The sequence below is a fragment of the Camarhynchus parvulus genome, chromosome 5 (genome assembly GCF_901933205.1).
Source record: "Camarhynchus parvulus chromosome 5, STF_HiC, whole genome shotgun sequence".
Taxonomy (NCBI): domain Eukaryota; kingdom Metazoa; phylum Chordata; class Aves; order Passeriformes; family Thraupidae; genus Camarhynchus; species Camarhynchus parvulus.
In genome coordinates, this window is record NC_044575.1 from 45,438,221 (window position 1) to 45,460,890 (window position 22,670).

Genomic DNA, 22,670 nt, shown 5'->3' on the forward strand with positions numbered 1-22,670 from the left:
TGTGACCGTTGTATACTTGATAAAATTTAACGTTAGTCTTTCAGGGTCAGGTCAGTTACCCAACTTACCTCAAGTCTGAGAATTTACACCAAAAAATAGTTGCTGTAACACTTGCTTTAAAAAAATGAACACACAAACACTTTGAACCAATTTGGAAAATCATAGCACAAGGTGCTGTGGTACATCAAGACTTTACATCTGCAATTATCAAATTCTTCTTTATGATGAATTCACCCTCTACACACTTACAAACCCCACTCACCTTCCACATTCTATTTCACAGATGTGCAAGAGAAAGCCATAAAAAATTAATGCTGAAAAGCCATGAAACCACACAGAGTCCACAATTCAAAGAGCAGTTAGTATCACAGGATAATGAAGATCTCCTTACTGCACAGCAGGGGAAATTTCACAGAGAGTTATGACCAAAAATAGAAAAAAGGAAAAAGTCCCTTCCAACAGCTGCCACAGTTCCACCTACACACAGAACAGGAAATAGCCAATACCCCCGTGTGGTAGCTGCTAGGCAAAATTTACTTATCAATGGTGTAATCCAGACTATGTATTCACACTTGCTCATGAAGAACTCTCTCAAGAAGAACTTACAGTCTTGCCAGCGCTTAACAGTGCTCCTTTAAGTATCTGAAAGGACTGATTAACCCTGCTTAATACAATCTGTGTAATCTATTGTGAATCTTGCAGACAACTCATAACTGTTAACATTAATTAACTCAGCAGAGCTTTACTCTTCTTGCTCCCCCACCAGCCTCATACCACAGAGCTCAGTTTAAGCGTTCTTTCACTACAGACCTAGCAGACAGCTTCCACAGTTAAGCAGCAATGGTGAGCTTCTGTATCAGAAAACTCAGTTAAGTAATGACACTGTTTTAGAGAAGTCTTTTCCCCACATTTTATACTTCTTCGTTACTGATCAGTAGTCACAGCTCACACTCAAAGCATACAACACCCTGGAAATACCCATGATAAGAGAAAAAATGTGAAGGATACCGCTGCATCCCAGAAAATCCTTTCTTTATGCTATCTGTGAGAGAAACAGACATAAGCTGTGTTACTATGTTAATACTAACATTTCAGATAAAATAACTTCTAACACTACTATGCCAGTCTTTAGGCTTCTGACCACTGTTTTATATCAACAAAATACAGTTTCTTTCTAAGCTGTGATGTTTAGCATTTTCCTGAGAGAGGATGTCAATCTATCATATGTTTATACAAAAGCCCCATTTATAGCTGAAAGAAAAAGCAACTTTCAAGACCTTGTATTTATAGAGGAAAACCTTAAAAAATGGTCACAAAAGACTCAAAGTCAGCAAGGGCCCCCGAACACAAGGATATGCCTTGGCTATAGGTAGAAAAAGCAGAACTATGCATACTACCAACCCCCTTCTTTATTACTAGCAAAAATTTTTAAATGATACTACTTAATTTTCAGCGTCCCTGATGGGCACACAAAGGTGGCAGGCATGTATGGTTCTCAACAATTTCCAAGCTGCCTCACACGTGGCTCATATCCCTTACCTCCACCAGCAGAGCTCAGGTTTATTATTGAAGCAACATAATGGAGGGAAACCCAATATGAAGTATCAAGTGACTTGGAGCTCCCTATCAACCAGATCACAAAACAACAGCAGCGCAACCTTATGAGCTGGAAGCAGAGGAGGGGACAGTAACCCCCCCAAAAAATTGCTCCAGGCAAGAGAAATTCAAGCCTCAGGCTGCAAAGAACAGCAACACCTCCCATCCAGCACATCTGGGCTGCACTGCTCTGTAGAAATAAAGATTATTAGTATTTCAGAAGATAGGGGTTATAAGAACGTTTACATTGTTGTTGCATCTACTAAGTACCAGATTTAAGCCTAGCAGCACTCAAAGCATACTGAAACCTCCTTGGTGGTCTGGAAGAAGTCTGATTCCTAGAAGGAGCTTCCAATGAAATTTTAAGGGACACTACAATCAGAAAAATGTAGCACAAGCAGTATTTTATCTACAAGGACAGTGTTTACACCCTTCACCTCAGTAAAGTACAAAACCTTGGCAAGGAGTTCCACTATAAAACATAAAAAGGAGCCATGTGAGCTCCACTGCAAACTCTGGAATGACGATGTTAAATGCTGGAATAAGGACTATCTTACTCTGGTTTAGTGGCAGCTTTTCACAAAACTCATTAAAATGGCTCTGCATCATTGTTTAAACATACTTCGGTGGAGGCATCGAATTACTCTGACAAACCTGTTTGTCTCAGAGCACCATGAATTAGTTCAGTGATTAATGGCCCACCAGAAACTGGAGCCCTATGGGAACTGGCACAGTCACTCACCAACAGAATGTTACAAAAAACCAAATTGTGCTCTTCAAACCTATAGTAATGGTCTGCATTTTGAAGCTGGGCATCCAAACTAATGGTCTTACTTCACATTGCTCAGAAAATATGCAGCTCCCACAAATCATAAAGGGATAAATAGATGCTTACTACCTGGCTGAAGCAATTAAAAAAACCCAGCAGTTATAATAATACAGTACCTTAACACAAGCCTAGGTACTCCGGCACCTCGGTTGCAGTACCCAAATCCACTGCTCCTCTAAATATCAGAAAACGCAAAGTTTGTATTTTCATTAAGATACACCGTAAATATAGGGTGTTAAAATCAGGCATTTTAGTTCGAACCTCCAAACAGCAGTTTGTTTTGACAGTGGAAATACGCAGATGATCTGCTAAGTTGAAGATTAACACACCGTAGTAAAGCCAGAACTCCCCCCAAACTAAATTTGTATTCACTGATGTTACTTTCTAAGCAGAAATACAAAAACAGGCACAACTGAAACTAAAAGGGCATTTGCTGCATTTCAGACTAGTAGATACATGATTCCTTGTGAATTTTGACTGGAAGTCATTCTCACGAGGTAGAGGGAACAGGCCCTTTGAAATTGGCTCAGCACAATGCAGGCAGGAACTAAGCAAACTTCTTCAAACAGCTCTGCCAACACCATTCAGCTCCAAGCTGCGAAACTCCTGCTGTTTCAAACTCAGGGCCTCCTGTGAGCAGACTGCTGATTACACCAGGTTGTATGGCAGGTTTTTGATATGTGCTCAGGACAGAAGAATAAGAATGAAACCTGCCCACTAGTCATGTTAAATACAAGATTTCACACCAGACTGAAAGAAAAGGACACTATGCCATCTATTCATTCCCTTGCCCTCCATTTAAAGGAAAATTCACTGTAGTACACTGTACACATGCCCTGTTCAGAGTGCATAACTCATGCAAGCATTACTGGACACGCTGCTGTCACAAAAGATAAGTGGGAGACAGCATCATGCCAACATCTTATCTCCAAACAGAGGAGATATGCACAGTCAATAAAGGCAGGGTGCTGAAATGCAGGGCTGCAGCAGAGTTAATGGGGCTCTTTATCCCCAGTTATGCTTGTACATTACAGAACATTTAGAGTAGACAAGGAAAACGAATTATAACAATTCCACAGGCATCTTTCATATTGGTTTTTATGACACCAATCCAGAGGAATCAAACTTGTACAGGTTTCTGTGAATTTTTTTCAGGGGAGACCCTTGGGTATCACCCCAGGCAAGGAAAGAGCAAAGGCTGCCATAGCAAGCAGCAGCCAGGTCACTGCACACCTCACTGCACACACCCCATCCCCCCAGCCATGTGTGCCTGGTGCCACGGGGAGACAGCAAGGGAAGAGGAGGACACAGGATCTGTAAAAAGCTCTCCCTTCTTCCCATAATACTTGTTTTTTATTTATGAATTTGAGCAAAGAGGCCTTTTCTGTCTAATCAACTGCAACCCCCTCGTTGCCTTGTAGTATCACAGCTGTGAGGCTCCTAATTGCATCTTTAGTATGCAAAAGGTAAGAAATGTTCATGAAAAGATGACAGGAAAGGCTTGGCTGGTTGGTCATAAACATGGACATGAGGGTTTTTCCTTAGGGAATGGCCAGTACAGAAATCAGATGTTCAGAATATATTTCTGGCCATATGGTTCAAAGTGATGAATAATGTGCTTCAGAAAAGAAGGATGACAAAAATAATACAGCATTGCAGTAAAGCACCAAATTAAACAAATAACAGGTGGTGACTAAAAGTGCATTTTTAATGAGCATCTCTTTATGAATGCACACAATGCAAAGTGCTTTCCACTGTTTTGTAACACACCACTTCTCATTATGGATTAAAAATATCTCAGTTATATAGAGCCAGATATATAACTCTTACTCTTTGGACATTTCATAGAATTTATTTTTGTGAGATTTGACAGCCAAGCAATAAGAATTTTAAATTCTGAACTCTTAATATTCACAAATTCTTTAATTAACACTAACTTTTTTCACTAGGCAATTTTTTTATTAAATGTTGATGTATGTTTTAATAAACTTTGATGTGTTTCCAGTGCATCTGCCTCATCAAATGTCCTGCTCTTCACATGTATGTAATTGAGGAAGACAGAAGTCCAGTGGTGAATACAGAAGACAGTGTTTGAATTCCTGAGTCCAGACAGACATGGAACACAGATCCACAGCAGTTCTTCAAAGTGAATTATTGCCTTTCCAAGCTCTTCCCAAACCAGTCTGCATAAAATCCAGTGGCCAAAAATGAGACAGTACTCCATACCAGGAGGTACTGCTATACCATGGGGTATTAAAACATCTTAAGAACCAGGGTTACTTACCCAACTGAGAGAAAGCTAGAGAAATCATTGCAGAGACCAGTTACCCAAAAAAGCAAAACTAGTTTAAATGGCCTATTTCTGCAATGGAGGAAGTCTGAGAAGGAATGCCAGGCAGTTAATGCAGTCAGGAAATGAGAGTTTGTGGTGTTAGACCTACAGTGTAATCAAGTATGTGCAGCTAAATCTGCAGCCTGCTTTGTCTCACCAGAAGAGCAACATTATCTCAAGGATTGTGGCAGCAGTTTAAGTGGTTACTCAAGCCTGAATCTTCCTGCATGAAGGAAGGTCAGTGTTACTGAACATGAAAACAAATGTGTTCCTCCTCCCAAGTGCAGCTGTCTTGTTAAGCTCAAAGATGACATATTCCTAATGCATCAGTCACCACCTTAAAGCCCTGATTCATACAGAGAGACTTAGGAGCACATGGCAGGTTACTATTTCAGCAGGTTGCTTAAATCTGCAATGCATAATATTCCTTGTAATTCTTAATTGCTTTACTGCTCAAGGGCATACCGCCTATGTTTTGGGAACTGGAACAGACTTGCTCTGAATATCAAAGAAAAATTAATGACTTGTCATTAAAAAGGTGAGAGGTAGTAGTTAAACTCTACCCTCTTCTAGCTGGTTCCTTGAAAGGACAATAATTTAAAAAAATATTATTTTTCCCTTTTAATAGTTGTTTTGCTGTGCTAAAAATAAACAAAAAAGGCTTGCCCCCACTCTGCAAACAGAAATTATTTTAGGTGCCTGTGTATTTAATATTGTATTACATTACTCAGTATGGTTGCTCTGTTAAGCACAAACTTTGATGGTTTCCCAAGTGCCAGGAATCCAGTTCACTTCATTCATAATTTCTCTGATACATCAGCAGCGTATGCCAAATATGTGGAACTCAAAAGGGCCTGTATCACACAGAGAGAAAGATGATTAAACAAACTGGAAGTGCTTAAACTGACTAACAGTGCAAAACCCTTCCTCTCCCCCCAGTAAGAGCAGTGAGCTGATCTCAGTTAACACTGAGAGCCAAATTCTAACTTTTCATTAACACACAGCTTCCTAAGGCCTTAAGATTTGCATCACAGCTTACAAAAATTTTTAAATCCTTTTCCTAATTTAAGACTAGCAGAAAGAGTCTAGAATATCCTTCTAGGAGACTCCTTGGAACACCAAGCAAAGCACTGCACTTCCATCATGACATTTGAATGCTGCTTCACATAGACAGGGAGTAATTAAATGACACGCCTTATGCCAGCCAGCTAGATACCAAAGGGACAGATTATTCGGAGATAAATAAACTGAGGATCATGAGTGTTTGTGGGGAGGAGATGCCTTGTTGAAGCAGCTGTCCATGGCTGCAATTCTCAACCACTGTACTTGGGGGAGGAAAATCTGTTGGGTGAGAACTTCCTTTTGTATTGCAAGATGGCAAAGCTGTGATTTCTAGAGGCAGGTGGGTGTCAGCACTCCAAGGGAACACACACAAACAGAGTTCCCTGTACCTCACTGGCTCTCTGCTTCCAGGCATGGTCCCTGTGCCTGCGGTCTTGGGCCCTACCCCACATGAGCCCAGCTGGAAAGGCTTTCTGTCCACCACAGTCACAACACACCCAACAGACAGAAAACCAGTCCTTCGAACATGGCATTTATGTGACAGAAGACTTGTGCTGCAAGGGCTCAGAATCTGGGAAGCTGTACCTTCAGTTTGTACAGATTCATGCTTTAAGGAAGTCAAAGTCACCATCAACACCAGCACATCTACCTGGCAATAAAGCAAAGATTTCAAAGTTCAAATCCAACAAATGGCATTGTATCTCAGATGTGACCCTTCTCCCAGGTAAATCTATCAATATCTAGAGTGCAGATATTCTGGGGTCTTTTTCTCTGACCACTGCTCCATTTCATTTATTTCATGTCCTTAATTATCTCACCTGAGTCACACAGCTGCACTTTAATACCACTTTTCCTCATTTTGTGAAACTACCTCTTTTCTTACAATTGGCCTGAAATCTTTCATGTGGGGCAAGTTAAACTTTCATCTGACAGCTAAGAAAGTAGGAAAGTTTTTTTAAAAAAAAACAGAACCCTAGTCCTAGTTGAACATGGAGTAAGACAACAATGCAAACAAAATTATTACACTGCATAAAAATAATTTAAAAATCCATCCTACGTACTCATACATTATTTTTGTTGCTGTGGAATCAAACAGATGTTTGAAATACTACACTTCCTTGTAACCCTCAGACTAACTTGACAGTACCAGAAAATTCCATTTCTGGAGAGAAAGGAGTTCCAGGTATGTATCTTCAGACCTGTACACTTGTCCCTTTCACAAGTTGTTGGTACCAGGTTGGGCAGGATCCATTCCTTATCTCAGCAAAGAAAGACAAAGGTTGTACAGATCCCAACAAAAGGACACTGTGGCAGCCAAACACTCCCCACCACAGGCACCAAAGAGGATAAACAGGGAACCAACTGCAAGGTCACAGCACATACCAGCAGCATGCATTTACTCTTTCTTAAGAAAAAAACCAACTACCCCAAAAAATACACACACAAATGCAATGAAGCCCACAGTTCAGAAAGCTAATCTTTGTTATAAATTTATGGGCAGGGAGGAGTGTGTGTGTGAGATTTTATTTTCGATATGGCTTTGTTTTGGGGATGAAAAACAACAACTGAATATTTCCCAGCCTTTGCTTATGCAGATATATCTTTCAGCACCTTTTTACCAGTTACACTCAAACTGCAACACTATATATTAAAAACAAACAGACAAACACCCCACACAGAACAAAAACAAAAACCCCACACACAGAACAGAAAACCCCCACAACTATAATGACTTAAATCTAGTGCTGACCTGGTAACCTCCTTTGGCACACTAGCCAGACAGCTGCTTTAAAATCCCAGATTCGCTGATTCAAAATTATCACACATAGAAAAGCTTATTTAAAACAAATGTGCTGAAGGCCAATCTGCTTCTCACCTCCTTTGCATATTAAATATAGTTGGTGGAAGCCACTGAAGTATTTTACTTGAGTTACTGCTGAAGTTTTGAGCTGAGAATTATACGCTACCTATTACAGAAAAAGCAGCTGTTCAGGAACTTGTTTGTGTTTTAAGCACCATTCAGAGGCATTTAACCAACTAAAAATAAATCACTCTTCACCATTAACTTTCTTAACTTACAAAACACTTAGGGGAATTAAGATTAACGCACCCTGAAGGGACAGACTTATATGAGTATCAGTAAGATCAAAGTGGCTTGTGGGTTTGGGTTGTTTTTTTTTTTGTTGTTGAAGTTTTTAATGTATTTGGCATTTAAGATTATTCCTTTACAATCTCAAGAGTCATAACTAAGTAGATATAGAGTTATTGCTAACAAGTATATTTTCCACTTGTTTAAAAGCCTATTGAAAAGAAGCTTTAAATGAGCTGTCCTTTACAAACGGGTGACAATACAAGCCTGACTGCAAAGTCTGTGTGCTAGAAGAGCACAGCAATTTACTGAGTTATAAAAACAACTGCTTTTTACTCTCTCATGCCAACTCAGCTCTCCCATCTCAGTCTCTCTTACAGCAGGTTTGGCAGAGCATTCAAAGCCTCCAAAATAAGGTGCCCTGCTAAGCTCAAGATTGGAAAGCAAGCCAGTGTATCTTTGGATACTCGAGCAGCTGCCATAAACACTGCAAAACCTCTAAGTGCTGATCAAGTGTGATACATACCTCGACATTGGTAAAAGCTGCAATATGCTGCAATATGTCAAGAAGAACCAAAACAAATCCTGATCTGGCAGACAGCTCTGGTCTCACAATATCCAAGGCTTTCAAAGCAAAACTGTTTGAAGGCCCTGCTATGCAAGATGCTCAGCACCTCTAGTCCATCAAGTCAGTGTCACTTAAAATCAGGTCCTTTGCCATACAAAGAAAGGACAATTGCAATTTAATTGAAATGCTTCAGGAAACAAAAGGCCAAACTGCAGCTGCATCTAAGGGAAGACAAATCTTTAAGCAACAGCAAATGATTTGAAATCTGAATCCTTCAATTGCACAGAATTTGGACCTAGCAATTCATAAAAAGAGAATGGGCTAAGTGAAAAAAGGGGGATGAAAATCACCTCTCCAATCAAGATTTTGGCTCAGGCTACAAAGGAAATGCATACTGGAAGAAATGTGAGACAGCTCTACCAAGTTTGAGAATTAGAGCACTCTGGTTTAGTTCCTTCTGCATGACTGGAAGCTGGGAGCTAGCTTAAGTGCCAGAGCACTGAAGTGTAAGCAAGGCTTCTAATAATGGCAGCTTTTGTGGTTCTCTACTACAGAATCATTCCTTCTGCATGTAAAACTGTAAAAATACATCCACATGCTGTTCAGATAAGCAATGCCACAAACTCTGAAAACAAAGAGAAAGCTTTCAGTACTGACACTCAGCTTTTGAATATCCACGAAAACACAGAACACACAGAGTGGGGCTTTTCTGGTTTGGTTGTTGGGGGTTTCTTTCACTTTTTTAAATATCAACATTGAAGAACTGGCATTAAGACACTTATTACCTTAAAGGGGCAGCTCCTTGTAGATGAACTGTTGTTTTGCTTTGAAGTAACTACACAGTCTTGAGAGACTCCAACTAACTCAAGCAGGTTACTAGTCAAACTAGAAGAGCTTTGACTGTAGAGGGTTTTTGGTGACTGCAGTTTTTGATGGATTTTTGTTGTTGTTGATTTTTGGTTGGTTAGTTTTGCTTGGGGTTCTTTATAATTTTTGATTTGTTTTTTAATGCTTGGTTGGTTTTTTTTTTTTAAGTGACATGTATTTTACTTTTAGAGTAACTGCTACTTGGGACTGATGCTGTTTCTTCAGTAACTTCATCTTGACAAATGACCATTTTAACAGACTTAGCAGCCCTGCCCATAGTATCAAAAAATTCTAAAAGAAATTCGAGGTGAATTCCAGTTTCTACCAGTAAATGCTCATGCCTTCCTTGGGACCCCAGTAATTTAGCTTTACTGTAACACAGCTGCTCCAAAATAAATCAGGCATTAAACTCAGCACCAACCTCCCCTCCCCTACAACACACACTGCACACCTAACAGGTCTTACCGAGATAGAATTTTGATGTTCCACTCCCTTGCAAATACTGTTCCAGTGGATATATTACAATAGGAGCACCATTAAAAAAAAACAAAAAAAACCAAACCCAACAAACCAAGACACCCAAGAACCTAAGGTTCCAAAGGGAACTTATCCTTCTTTTGCTTCTTAAATATACAGCAAACAACTTAAGACATTTTAAGTCAGTTTGTTTATGTAAGGTAAATAAAGCAAGTTCTTTAGAGAAAGAGCATCACCTACTATAGTTTAAAAATATGAATAACCCAACTAAATAAATATCTTCCTGTCCTGTGAAAATGGATACAAATACAATACTTTTCCTTCCTACCAGCTCCCAAAGGAGCAGATGTCTATCACTGTTATTTTGATCACCTAACACGCACAAATGATGTCATTTTAAGTCTAAAAAACAAATTAGATAAACATCTAGAGACTTTTAATAATGCTAATTATGAAAGAGAACAGACAGTGGCAACTCCACAGGGGCCATTTCTGTCTGCTGAGCAGATTTTTATTTAGGCACTTTTACTGGCCATATGAGGACCCAGCAGAATTTAAACACTTAACTTCTCCTTCAACTCCATCTCTTAATCATAATGGAAAACAGAGAGGCACAAGCTCACACAGATTACATTCAAACAGCCCATCTGAACAGCTATTTCAAAAAATCATTTTGCTTACCCAAAATACAATGTGCACACACTTTAATTTTCTGCTTTATTTGCTCCTTTGAGTTTGCTCATCTTATAAATCCTTTTCAAAAACCAACATGTGCAAATGGGAGATGCATGATGAGGAAATGACAGCATTTCAATTTCTGTGCATTCATGAGCAGGTGCCTTTCTTAACTTGCATTGGTGTGAAGTCCATGCACCATGTCAAGTAGGAAATATACCCTTTCCTGTGAGCTATCTTTAGCAAAGAAATTAGCACAGTAAAACTCCCTCCTGTCCCCAGGCCTGTGACTTTCTCTGGTCCAGCAACCTGCTCAGCAGGATAAATCCCATCATTCTTAGCCAGGATAGGTGTCTCCACAACTTTCACACCAATTTCTTGGCCCAGGAGCACTTACATTTACCAAAATACTGGAGGTCAACATAAACTCAAGCAGCTCTCTACAACACAAACCACAAAAGCTTTCAGAAGTAAATAAAACTCTGCTTTAGATCCATGATCTCCCACACAGTTCTGAAACCCAATACTCCTTCAAAAGAACAGGGAAGCATTGCTTAAAAGACATGTCAAAGACTGTGTGAGATCAGAATCAGCTGTGGAAGAATTGCTTACAGGTCTAATAAGCCACTAAAAAGAGCAGTGTACAGAAAGGTGGAAGTTCATTCCAGAGCTTTGCATCAACAGCTGAACTAGGATGCTGTTGAGTGGAAAGCCAAGGCCAGCTGAGTTACAGGCACAGAGACACCTTTGCTTCCTCCACAGATCACTGCCTGGAACCAGCCTGGACACTAAACCTTAATCTGGAGTCAGAGTTGCATGAAATCAAGGCTGTGGACTTGTGAACCCTGTGTATCACAATACAGAATGTGACAATAACCTCAATGAAAGTGACACTGGATTAAATAACACTTTTACAGGCAGAACATGCCAATAAAATTAGAATATAAATCACTTTCCTTTACTACCTGCCATTAAAAAGGAGAAGTTATTTGCTTTGGGACCTGGTATGCAATTAGGGGACTGTTTGGCAATCATACTTTATACATTTGTGGAATTTATCTTCTCTCTTTAAAGACTTTTTAATGAAAAGTACTAAATGACATGGACCTCATTACAGAAACAGAGGCAATAAAGTAATCTTTAGCTTTTATTTCAGCAAAAAAATAACCTCAAGGCTATTTTCAGCTGTAAGTAGCACACAGGCTGTTTTCTAACTTACCCAAAATTGGTAGGCTCTACGAAACTTAATTCACCCCTTAGCAAAATTTCAGCTAACAAAAATAGAACACTTGCCCAAAGTTGAGGCAGCAGGAGTGAATATGGCTGTCTGAACAGCAACTTACATCTCAAACCTAATATCCAAAAATACATAAGTGGTAGAGGACTGAAATACTCTGTGGCTTTAGCATTGGTATAACAGCAACAGTCAAGGAGATTAACATCAGGCCTTGGCTCTGGCTAAGGAAAGTCACACACACTCTCACATAACTCTTTTTAAGCCATAAAAAGGACATTGTGGGTGCGTCCTGCAGTTCAGACATCCCAAGAATTGCTCTCAATTAACATGTCAGAGGTTAAGTAAATGCTGCTGTGTGGGAACCAAATAGCTATTCCATACTGTAAAATTTTACAGGTCTCCTCCATCTGCCACTGTATGTTAGGAAACTGCTCCTCTCTTAGCTGAGTTTCTTCATTTGCCTGCACAATACATTCACACCCCTCTAGCCTATTAGGCAAAACAAAGACACGACTGCAGACATATGTCAGGTTATTCTGCCCTTTCCCCTATTCTAGCTCCAGGAGAAAAGCAGTTTAAAAGTCAAACCATTCTCTTCCATCTGTTTGAGGTCACAGTTTGATTCTGCATTAAAATGCACATAGAGCCTCAAGGAAAAAAAAACAGGTCTCTAAAATCAGTCCTCCCTTGAACTTCCAGATAGAACTCAATCTATTACCCAAAATGCATCCTGGAATTAAAGCCAGTAATCTCAATCAGGTGTCCAACAGCATGCTACTAAGTCACTTGGAATGGTACCTCTCACCAGCCTGGGAACACTTTTAAAATTGACCTCTGCAGAAACTTACTTCAGCTCTGAAGCAGAAATGTTTGTTTAGCTCTTCTGGAAATGATCAAGACCATTTTCACAAACAAAGTATCAGACAGTCCGGCTGCTAGTGATGAGTCACTTGTCTGTCTCTTTTCCACTGAAATACCCGATAACAGGACCTATGCAAAATGATCATGATTTTTGTGATTCTTGTGTTTGTCCCACTGCAGCAGAGTGGCACCCATTTTCAGCTGAAGAACTAAAAGGCTAACATCACTGGTTCAGCATTTCCCAAATGGCAGCACCAAGGTCAGTCACTCCCTTGCCCTGCACACAGCACTACAGTAAGTGAATGTCTTCACAATTCACTGTGGACAGTACCAGTCATATATGCAACTTTCATGTCTCATGATCATGCTCCAGCAGAAGAAAAAGCCTAACTCAAAATATTTTTGTCACTGCAAAACCAAGAAAGCTTCATTAAGCTAAGTACTGCATAAATACATGTAGACAGTCTGTGCCTGTAGCAAATTTAAACTAACTAGAAGTCAAATGAAGAACAGAAGCACAAGCAAACACACAGCTTATAAGGTTCTACTCCAGGTTATGCCAGTGGCAGAACCTCAAGTCCTGAAAGGCCCACTGCCTCACTGAAACACAGACCATCCCTACAACAGTACCTTGCAAATAATTTTTTTTGTCACAGGAGTTGGTTTATTTGTTGTAGACTGGTGAAAAACAGAGGCTTCATGGCTGCTCCCTGTTGTTGCTTTGTGCAGCTGTAACTTCAGGCCACAAGAACATGCACACTACCTCTGGTAGGTGCAACAGCACAACTGCCAAGGCAGAAAATTTTGGAGACTCCGTGAACACAGCCCACTCAGTTGTACAGAAAAGGGAGAGAACTGCACTTAGGAGTGCATGACATCAGCAAAGTATTTGAATTAAAAAGTTTCTGTTGAAGCTTTGGATACCTTTGTATGGATATCTTTGTTCATGAGAAAGTTGACACTCAGTTAATAATTCTGGAATTTAAAGCTTGAGACGAAGAAAAGTTGGCCCTAAGCCAAAACAGTTCCCTAGGGAACAGGAGTCAAAGGAAAGCAGTCACTCAGGCACAGTATAGCTTAACTCATCAAACTGACAAAGCTAGCAAAAAGAAATTCAGTTTTACCTCATCTCAGCAGACCACTGCAGGTACAAACTTCCCCTAAGAACAGAAAAACACTTTTCTGGCTTCAGGGTGTGTGCATTTATGTGCATTTCTAGCGTTTTGCTGTTTACTTTGCTAAGGACTAGATCACTACCCCACTAGAAGTAGCCTGCCTAGTGGGGAAAGATTCCAGCTCAGAAAAGAGGACACTGCTACTTCCAGAACTATATTTACACTTAAGTACAGTTGCCAGTCCCAAAGCTGTGCCCAAATCTGGAGCTCCAAGTTGGAATTTCTCTTTGCAGTTAAGGGCTCTAAACCTGACTCAGTGCTTCAACTACAGAAGTGGGAGTTGTTTACTGACCTGGAAGCTACTGGTATTGCAAGACCTTCACTGATCCACAGGGAAAAACTGCATTTGCCCCAGCCTGAAAACAAATTCCTATCTATTCCAAAGGTTAGAAACAGCCTCAGCAACCCCTGGACAGCTAACATCCTTTAACACACCTGATAAAAACTCTGCTGTTTGCACTTGTTTTACGCAAGTACAGAGCAGTGAAGCAAAAGGAGGACACATGTCTGAAGAAATTTGCCTTAGAAGCAAGGCATCCTTGCCCTCCATGATCTCTGGGCCCAGCTAAGTGATTCAGGTGGGGACAGTAGGATTTGTGATACTATAGTCTCCAAAAATTCAGTGAACTGCTTCCCTTTACCCATCCCCCTCGCTTTAATGAGAACACTAAGGGTTTTTATGAGTTTCTTACTGAAGTTGCACATGCCACACAGTCACAACTCTTACCAGAATTGTGCCTCAGTACAACTTATTTCTTAAGCAAGAGATATTTCCAACCTTTTAGAAACACAAGGTCATCTGTTAGGTATTTAGCAGCCACAACTGCAGGGAATAGAGGCAACAAAAATGCAGCCATGACCACACTGTAGCATTTCTTCCAACAGCATTCTCATCCACATACTCTAGATGTGACCATAATACCCATCCAGGCACAGCCAAGGGATGATCACATTCTTTTCTTTGTCAGCTTCAAGTTTTTCATGTAAATGCAAGGAGTTTTTGCTTGAGAGTGCATTATATACTGTTGGAGTGATTACTGACATTTTTGAAGGTTAGGAAACTAGCTGTTTTGAAAACAGACCCTTTCATAAAACTTTTTTATTTACTGATACCAAAGTGATATTTTGTTCCTTAGAAAAAACACAAACCCAAAGACTGACACATGAGGAAGCTCAACAAAGCCAGTTCAAGCTTCCCCTGCCAGCCTGCCTTAGGCTTCTTCCAAAACTCTACAGGTATGAGCATATTATCCAAGCATTGCAGATATCAGGTGCTGCTCTCACATGGAATCTTCAAGTAGCAGCACCTACCTATTTAAATATTCTCTACAACACAGCAAAGGGAGAAGCTAACAACCTTCATATTTTCTAGCATTCTTCCATCTTCTTTCAGTTTAAAGACAGACAAGCATTAGAATTTAGAGGAAAAAGAGTCACATAAACTTCACACTATGAGCAAACTTTCTGCTGTGTTCAGCCTTTTCCAAGATATGGCACCAATTCCAGAAGTTTTATGATCAGCCGTTTCTCTAGTGAACCAGTAGTGTAACTGTTATTAAATGCAATTAATGACATTATCTTGAACACTCATAAAATCCCACAGCAAAATGAGTCATATGCTTTGTTTCAAAAGAGGGGCCCTCTCAAGTCAATAAAACCTGCAAAGGTACAACTGTTGAGAAAGTTGGAAATGCAAAGATGTTGCATGATACCACTGATAACATGTATTACATAGCCAACAAATAAATTTAAAAAATCACCAAAGCCAGCAACAACCAGTGTTGTTCTCCATTTTAAGAGCCCTGACACTTTTTCTTAGTAGCCACCAGCAATAAAGTCTCATGCAGTTGAAAGCTGCAAGATGGCACCTTTTCAGAAAACTGCAAATGAACAAATTCAGTCAGCAAACTTCTAAAATTAAGAGGTTATTCAAACAGGAAAAAGGCCTCTTCATTGCACTAACCCCTCCCAAGTTGTGTCTGATGAAGCACATATAGGGGCTGATCTTTAAAGCTTAAATTAAACCCAAATTCCACCAATAACCTGGCTTGCTCATACATATCTCCAGCAGAAACACTCATCTTATGAGATCAGGAAAGTGCCAACACTGTAATATTTGAAACTGTGCTTCTGGGACTGACCTGTCCTTGTTTTCTGAAGTAGCATTATCTGTATTAATGAGAATTTTGCTTTAATGAAGAGATCAGCGATACAGCTATACAGAGAAATCTGATATTAGACATAGACAGTCTAGACAATTACATGATCTGAAATGTCAACTACCTTCTGAATACCAGCATTAATTTTAGTAGGCACTTATGTCACCCTCCTCAGATACTGTTTACAGTACCATGAACTTATCTCACACTCTTGGTTGCTCCTGCCCAGTAGAGAGAAGGGCAAGTATTCTTTTATACCTACCAATGTCCTTCAAAAATGAGGAGGAAAATGCCACTTCATTCTAGATGATCTGGTCTTCCAAATTCAGCAATTATGCCATAAACTTGACTTTGGTCCATTAAGTGAAGATGAATGTAAAATGTCAAGGCCAATATCATGTTTTTAGAAGCTTTTGTTTCTCTTGAGCAAGCAGAAAATTTGTGTTCCTATTGTTTGTCAGGAACTTCTCCTTCACAGTCTGCAAACATGTTTTTGGTCACTAAGACACTACCCCCACTTTAACTCAGGCTAATGTAGTTATACTGCTTCATTAAACAGTGCCCATAACATCAGCCTATTTTAAAAATCTCTACAACTCAGGAGAGAAGTAGCATAACATTTAATAATTAAGAATATTTAATATCCCAAAGCACCTATGTGGCTGCATGTTTAAAAAAACCCTAGTAAAACTTACTTAAATCATATACTAAACAACAAGAAAACCTCCAAACATCTAACAGAGACATGAGTACAGATGCAACATTATACTCCACATCAATCTCACAGAGAGGTCAATTACAGCATAGATGGCCTCAGCTACCCCCAGACGATGGAGAGCTGAAGGCTGCACAGACCACATGAAAGGGAATCTCAGATTAGCATCAAGACCTTGGACTTGCCCTGGAGATATGATTGTGTCAAGGAAAAATAAGTTTCTTATATAATCTTATTGCCACAAAAAAGTTATTTTATTTTAAAGTTTGTTGGAATTACATTTTTGGACCAAATACAAAGACTGATGAGCTCTCTCTCACTGCTTTGTTTACATACTGTATATATAGTCCTCAGGCAGCAAGATTCACAGTATTTAATTTCTGGACTACAATAGGAACATCACTGTTAGAGCTGCTACTGCAGCCCTCAGCTACTGTTTCCCATTGAAAATTCTGTGTCTCAACCTATTTTACTTGTTACTAGCTTTATTGGATTAGCTCAACAGCTAGGTCAACAAGCAACATAACACACGACAATCACTTCTCTTTTTTCCTGACTCTGATCTTGCTCCAGGTACTTTTAAAAGAGGTCAGAGTATCAGCTTCAAGAAAAAAACAACCAAAAAAAAAAAAAAAAAAAAAAAAAAAAGAGAGAGAGAGATAAAAAAAAAAAAAAATCTCATGAATGAAAGCTTCAACACCTGAAGGACCAGACTCTCAGACAGCAAATCTTGTCGGGGGCAAGGAGAAAGAAGGTTAGGACTAGTCTCTCTTGTAGACTCCATATACAGTTAAACTATTTACTGAATTGCAGAAACAAACAGCAACAAGGCAAAACAAAAAACCAACCCACTAAATCCAAAACTTCAGCCTCTAGTTATGACCAAATGGAATTTCCCCTTAGAAATCACAAGTCTCAGGAATGACATCACATTGCATCAGCATCTCTGGATCTCAACAAGAGACACAGACCAGACATCTTCAGAAATAGATTATAACCTCCCCTACACCATCTCAAACCTGAGTTACTGTGTTTTTCTAGCAGGCTGCTGGAACTTGCACAGATGAGTCACACAGCCCATCTGACTTTGTCATTTTTCACATGTGCCTCTCTTTCAGACTTCCCTAAGCAAGCCCAGGAGCAGAGTTGCGGCAATCACTGGGAAGAGCAGTAGGCAAACTTTGGAAGAGAATGACAGGAAAAGGCACTACTCTACATATCTTCTGTATTTTGAAGACAAAACCAATACACAGTCTCTTCTATATGTACAGAAAAGATGAAGTGTCCAGGATAAACACACTGGCATCAGCTCCTACAGTTTAGCTGGCTTGTTCATTGTATGATTGAGACACACAGGAGCATTTTAACAATCCTAAGTGATTTCAGCCTGGTTTATATACTGCACAGCGTTCAAATCTGGCAAAAGACAAGTAGAAGGAAACAGCAGAACAGTTACCTCCTCACTAAGAAGTCCAAATACACACAACAGTGAGCATACACAAATTCTATTTAGAGTAACTAAGTTCATGCTATGACTCTCCAGCAGCAGCCAACATGCCCATAACTCTGCAAAAGTGCTCAGCTGTCACCAGCCTGGTTTTAGGGGAGCACTGTTACAGTAGAGGAACACTGACAGCTCAAGAATGACACCCAGCAAGTGCAGTGTGAGACTCTGCAGTCATTCCTGCACTTGGCTCTCTTAGAGGAGCTCTGAACAAACAACTGCTTGAACACCAAAGTACAGTGTAAGAAGTCTACCTTCAAGCTAAGCAAAGACATTATTTTTCCTATCAAGATTTATAGTCTAGTGTTAAAAACATTTCTTCATCAATATTCTATTTTCTAGCAGCCCTTTAAGAAATGGTTTCCTGTTTTAAAAAAGTCTTATACCTAGAAACACTACTTCCATTTCAGCAAACCATTTCACATACACAACACTACCACAAAACAGCCCTTTTAGTACATACATCTCCAAATGCTGACAGTCTTTGAGGACAACAACTTCTTCAAAAAAAAAAAAAAAGAGGAAGGCAAGGAAGCAGCCTCTGGCCCTAAGGAATAGATGAAGATAACCGTATTGTTATTCTCAGAAGAAAAAGCACGGCTGAAAGTACTTGTAACACAAACACAATTTCCTCTCCATTTCCTGTAGCAAGCTTCTTTGAGCCCCCAGCCCCTACACAAGCTACAACAGTACAGCAGTCACCACAGATTAATGAACAGAGCACAAATCTCACCTGATAGTAAGTCTTAATGTTTCTGATCAAGATGGTCAGGTTTTGAACCCGAAGATAGGTATCATTATTTACATGCTTGTTGACACGTTGGTTGGTTGGTCGAGGATCTCTAATAAAAAGGAAGAAAATAAAATATGACTAATTAAACTGGTGTTAAGACTTAACACCTCAATAGCATATTTAAGTTTATGAATTAAATACACTGAATTATACAGGGTATATAAGCATTAATTCATGATAGAACAAGCTCATTATCTCTGCACCTATGTGGAAGTTGGAAATATTTCCTGCGTGTCACAAAGTACCCTACTGCAACCCACACAGTACTTCAGGCCAGCTTCCCTTCTTACCCATATTTCCCTGAAAAAGAGCATATCTAGTTTGTGCAAGCTAGATCAAAGCAGTCTCTGATAAGATGGGGCTTTCCTTATCCAAATAAAGGTAAGTCTAGGAAATACTATCATGCATTCCCTGGCTTTGGAGTTTTATGACAAGAAAAGGGTATTAATACTTCATTGGTGATCACTGTAAAAACTTTAAAGACCAGATGTATCCTAAATTGAAGGGAAAAAAAAAACCTGCACTTATTACCCCCATACCATCTTGCCAGATCTCTAATATACATGCTATGTTTTTTGTTTGATTTTAAAAACAAATCAAAATTGTACCTGAAGCACTTTTATTTCTAAAATAAAAAATAAGACAAAAAAAGATGCAAGCTATTTCATACAAATGTACACCTTCTGATCATCTCCATACACTCACTCTATGATTTTGGAAAAAAAAGAAATCCAAAAATCTTTATCTGCCAATAGCACAGATCAAAGATTTGTGTTTGTCCTCTAATAATGACTCTTATCAGCAGACTCCCACGCAATCCAAACACCTGCCTCCCAGAGCTCTGCTCTGGCTGTTAATTAAGCCATTCACAGCTCTTCCAGGGCCAGCTATTGAACTCAGGCGTTGACAAGGAAATAAAAGAGGAACTGATCCAGTGTTTATTTTTAAAATGTATCTGCCAACGTTTACATAAGTATGTCAAAGAGTTTACATAAATATGTTTACTTTTTTAAAATGCACAACCAGTCCAGACCACCTCTTGAGTGAAAGCAGTGCTATGTGAATAAATATGAAAAAATACATAGATATTCCAGAGATGGGAGAAAATTGCCTTGACAGCAGGTGACATCTGACATGGTATTTATGTACATGCATTTAAGCACATGTCCAATACTGGCATAAACTAGCAAGACACTACACAGCCTTTCCAGCAGCAAAGGACTTTGTATACACATTTATACTAAAATAAATTATGAAAGAAAGAACAAAAAGAGGCAATTGCAACAAGCTTTTAAAGTAAAATCTGTAGTAAGTATTCCAGGTTACTGCTGCTCAGATACAGGAGCAGAAGCCATACTGGTAACAGTCTGACAGGATGCGTCCTCGTTGAGGGAGAAGAATAAATGCCACCTGGGCCTGAGCTCAGACAGCACCCTGCCCTCAGGACACTCTGAGCAGACACTGTACCTCAGAGGAAGCTGGACACAGCTTTTTTAGGCAAGGCCATGACAACAAAGTGGGAAGCTAAAAGGGAAGAAGCATTCAGTAAAGAGAAGCTGGCCAAACAGAAGGGTCAGGCTACAGTTTTCATTTTCATGTGAAAGCTCATGCAGGCAGCACAGTGCCACTCCCCTGGTCACCGTCTGGCAGTGTTCCCAGGTTTGTGGCCAGGAATTGACATCTTTGACTGGCTAGCAATCACTACTCCACAATCATTCCCAGAACTGCACAAAATGGGTCAAAAATCCACAAAACAGAGGGCACCAGCCACAGGAAAGCAGAAGCTATTTCTTCAACAGCTGCAGCAGTGGAACTGCAGGACTTGGATGACATTTTCAAAGGCACATAAGACACAGAACAACTACTTCCTAGACAAGACCGGCTCATTCTTGCACAGTGGAGACTGTGTTACAAGAACATAAGCAGCAGCAGGACCAGGTCCTCAGGAGCAATTCCAGAGCTTTTATCCTATCATCTTCATTAAGGGTAATTGATTGCTCCAAGAGCCCTTAATGCCACTGACCTCAGGGTCCTCTTAACCTCCAGCCAAGCTGCAGCACAGCACAGCTCTGGCACTCCTGCCACTTCTCCATCACAAAAAGCTTTTCTGAAAACAGAATGTAGCTCAAAAACATGTTTTCCGAACACGTTGTGTAACCAGCTTCACAAAGCACCCCAGCTTACTTCAGAGAGGACCCTCTGAAAAAGATGTGGAAACCCAGCACAGCCTACACTTCAAACTGCCACAGAGCTTACTGTCCTCACAGGAAAATGGAACAATGCATCCTCAACAAGCAAGATCCCGTTTCTTCTTTCTGTGCTTAAAGACAAGCCTACCCTAAAGAAGACAGGGCTGTTGGTACTACACTTCGAACATTACAGACCTTGCCTGTATGGTGAAATTTGTTCATCAAGAATTTTAAAGAAAGAAACTCTAAGGATCACACTGAAAATTAAAGAGAGGGGTTTTTTTTTGGTTTTTGTGGTTGGTTTTTTTTTGGCAATACTAATCAGGTAACCCAAACAAATTCATGTCTGGATTTATCTGAAAAAATCCCCGAACACCACCTCAGATGCCTTTTCAGTCCTTTGATGTTTGGCCTTTCCCTTACACACAAATATAATGAAAACTACATTTCTTCTTTTTTTTTTTTAAACCACCTACTTCTCAAGATCAAAAAAGTTAACTAAATAAGACTGAGACAGCATGGCTGAGGTGTGACTTAGGGAAGTACTCCACAAACCAGTAAAAAGCCATCCAAGCCAAATAAACAGAAAAAAAGTCTCAAACCTCACTATAATACCTGAACATTTTAAAGAAGTCGTCTGGTTTGTACATGCTCAAGTCTTCTAGGAACAGAGAGGAAAGGAAGGGTCAGGAGACACAGATCAAGTGACAAGTTCAGCAGGTGTGGGGCCACCAACACAAGTGCACAATGATGCAGTCCCTTAAGTCATAAAAGTAACCATAAAAGAAAAAATTAAATTTTAAAATCCAAAATGACAATCCAATTCTTACAATTTCTGACAAGCCATTTTGATGAGAAAGGGGAAAGCCCTCAAGCCAGGCCCAAGGGTTATGAGATGCCAGAAGGAACTGACTGGCCCAGCATCCTGTGGCACTTCGCTCTGCAGGCAAGGCACTAACCAAAAATGCCCCACATTGGGGCTAGTCTAACTCCTTCCTCTATCAAATGAGATGATGCTACTAAGGCTGGCAGATTCCTAAATTGCCTAGAAAATGGAGGAAGAATGCACCTCTACATAGCATTCCAAAATTTTAATTAAGCAGATGCACATCTCTAACACATGGGGTATTTGTGCCATTTGCTACAAACCACGAGGAGCGGGCACTCACAGTGTGGCAGTTCCTGTCACATGGTCTAAATTAAAGACAAGAGATCAACGGTACCACAAACCATGACAGCAGTTGAAATGGAGAAACCTATTATTGTGCATTGTTATAACAGGATTTTAACACAAATAGCATTACCAGCAGTATTCCTAACACACATTCCTGTTTGCTAAATGTTTTGACAGGAGAGCAGTCTATTTTCAATTAGAATAATTAGAACAAGCCAAAGTGAAAACACTTATGTGCCTGCATAAACCTCCACGAAATTTCTTACAGGAAGTTTTATTTGGGAAGTTAAGTGAGGCAAATATTTGCTTATGCTTGTAGATATTATGCCACAGCTGCAACTCTAACACTGAAGGCAGTCATTGCAGTA

General features: G+C 39.8%; 1 protein-coding gene across 4 annotated transcripts in view; it reads right to left on the reverse strand.

Annotated features, from left to right (window-relative positions):
- CCDC88C (coiled-coil domain containing 88C) overlaps nucleotides 1–22,670 on the reverse strand; it is a 96,178-nt gene that overhangs the window by 69,268 nt on the left and 4,240 nt on the right. For all 4 annotated transcript variants that reach the window (XM_030949264.1, XM_030949265.1, XM_030949266.1 and 1 more), the window contains exon 3: nucleotides 18,880–18,988. In XM_030949264.1, the coding sequence (XP_030805124.1) occupies nucleotides 18,880–18,988 (109 nt within the window). The remainder of the gene's footprint in view (nucleotides 1–18,879; nucleotides 18,989–22,670) is intronic.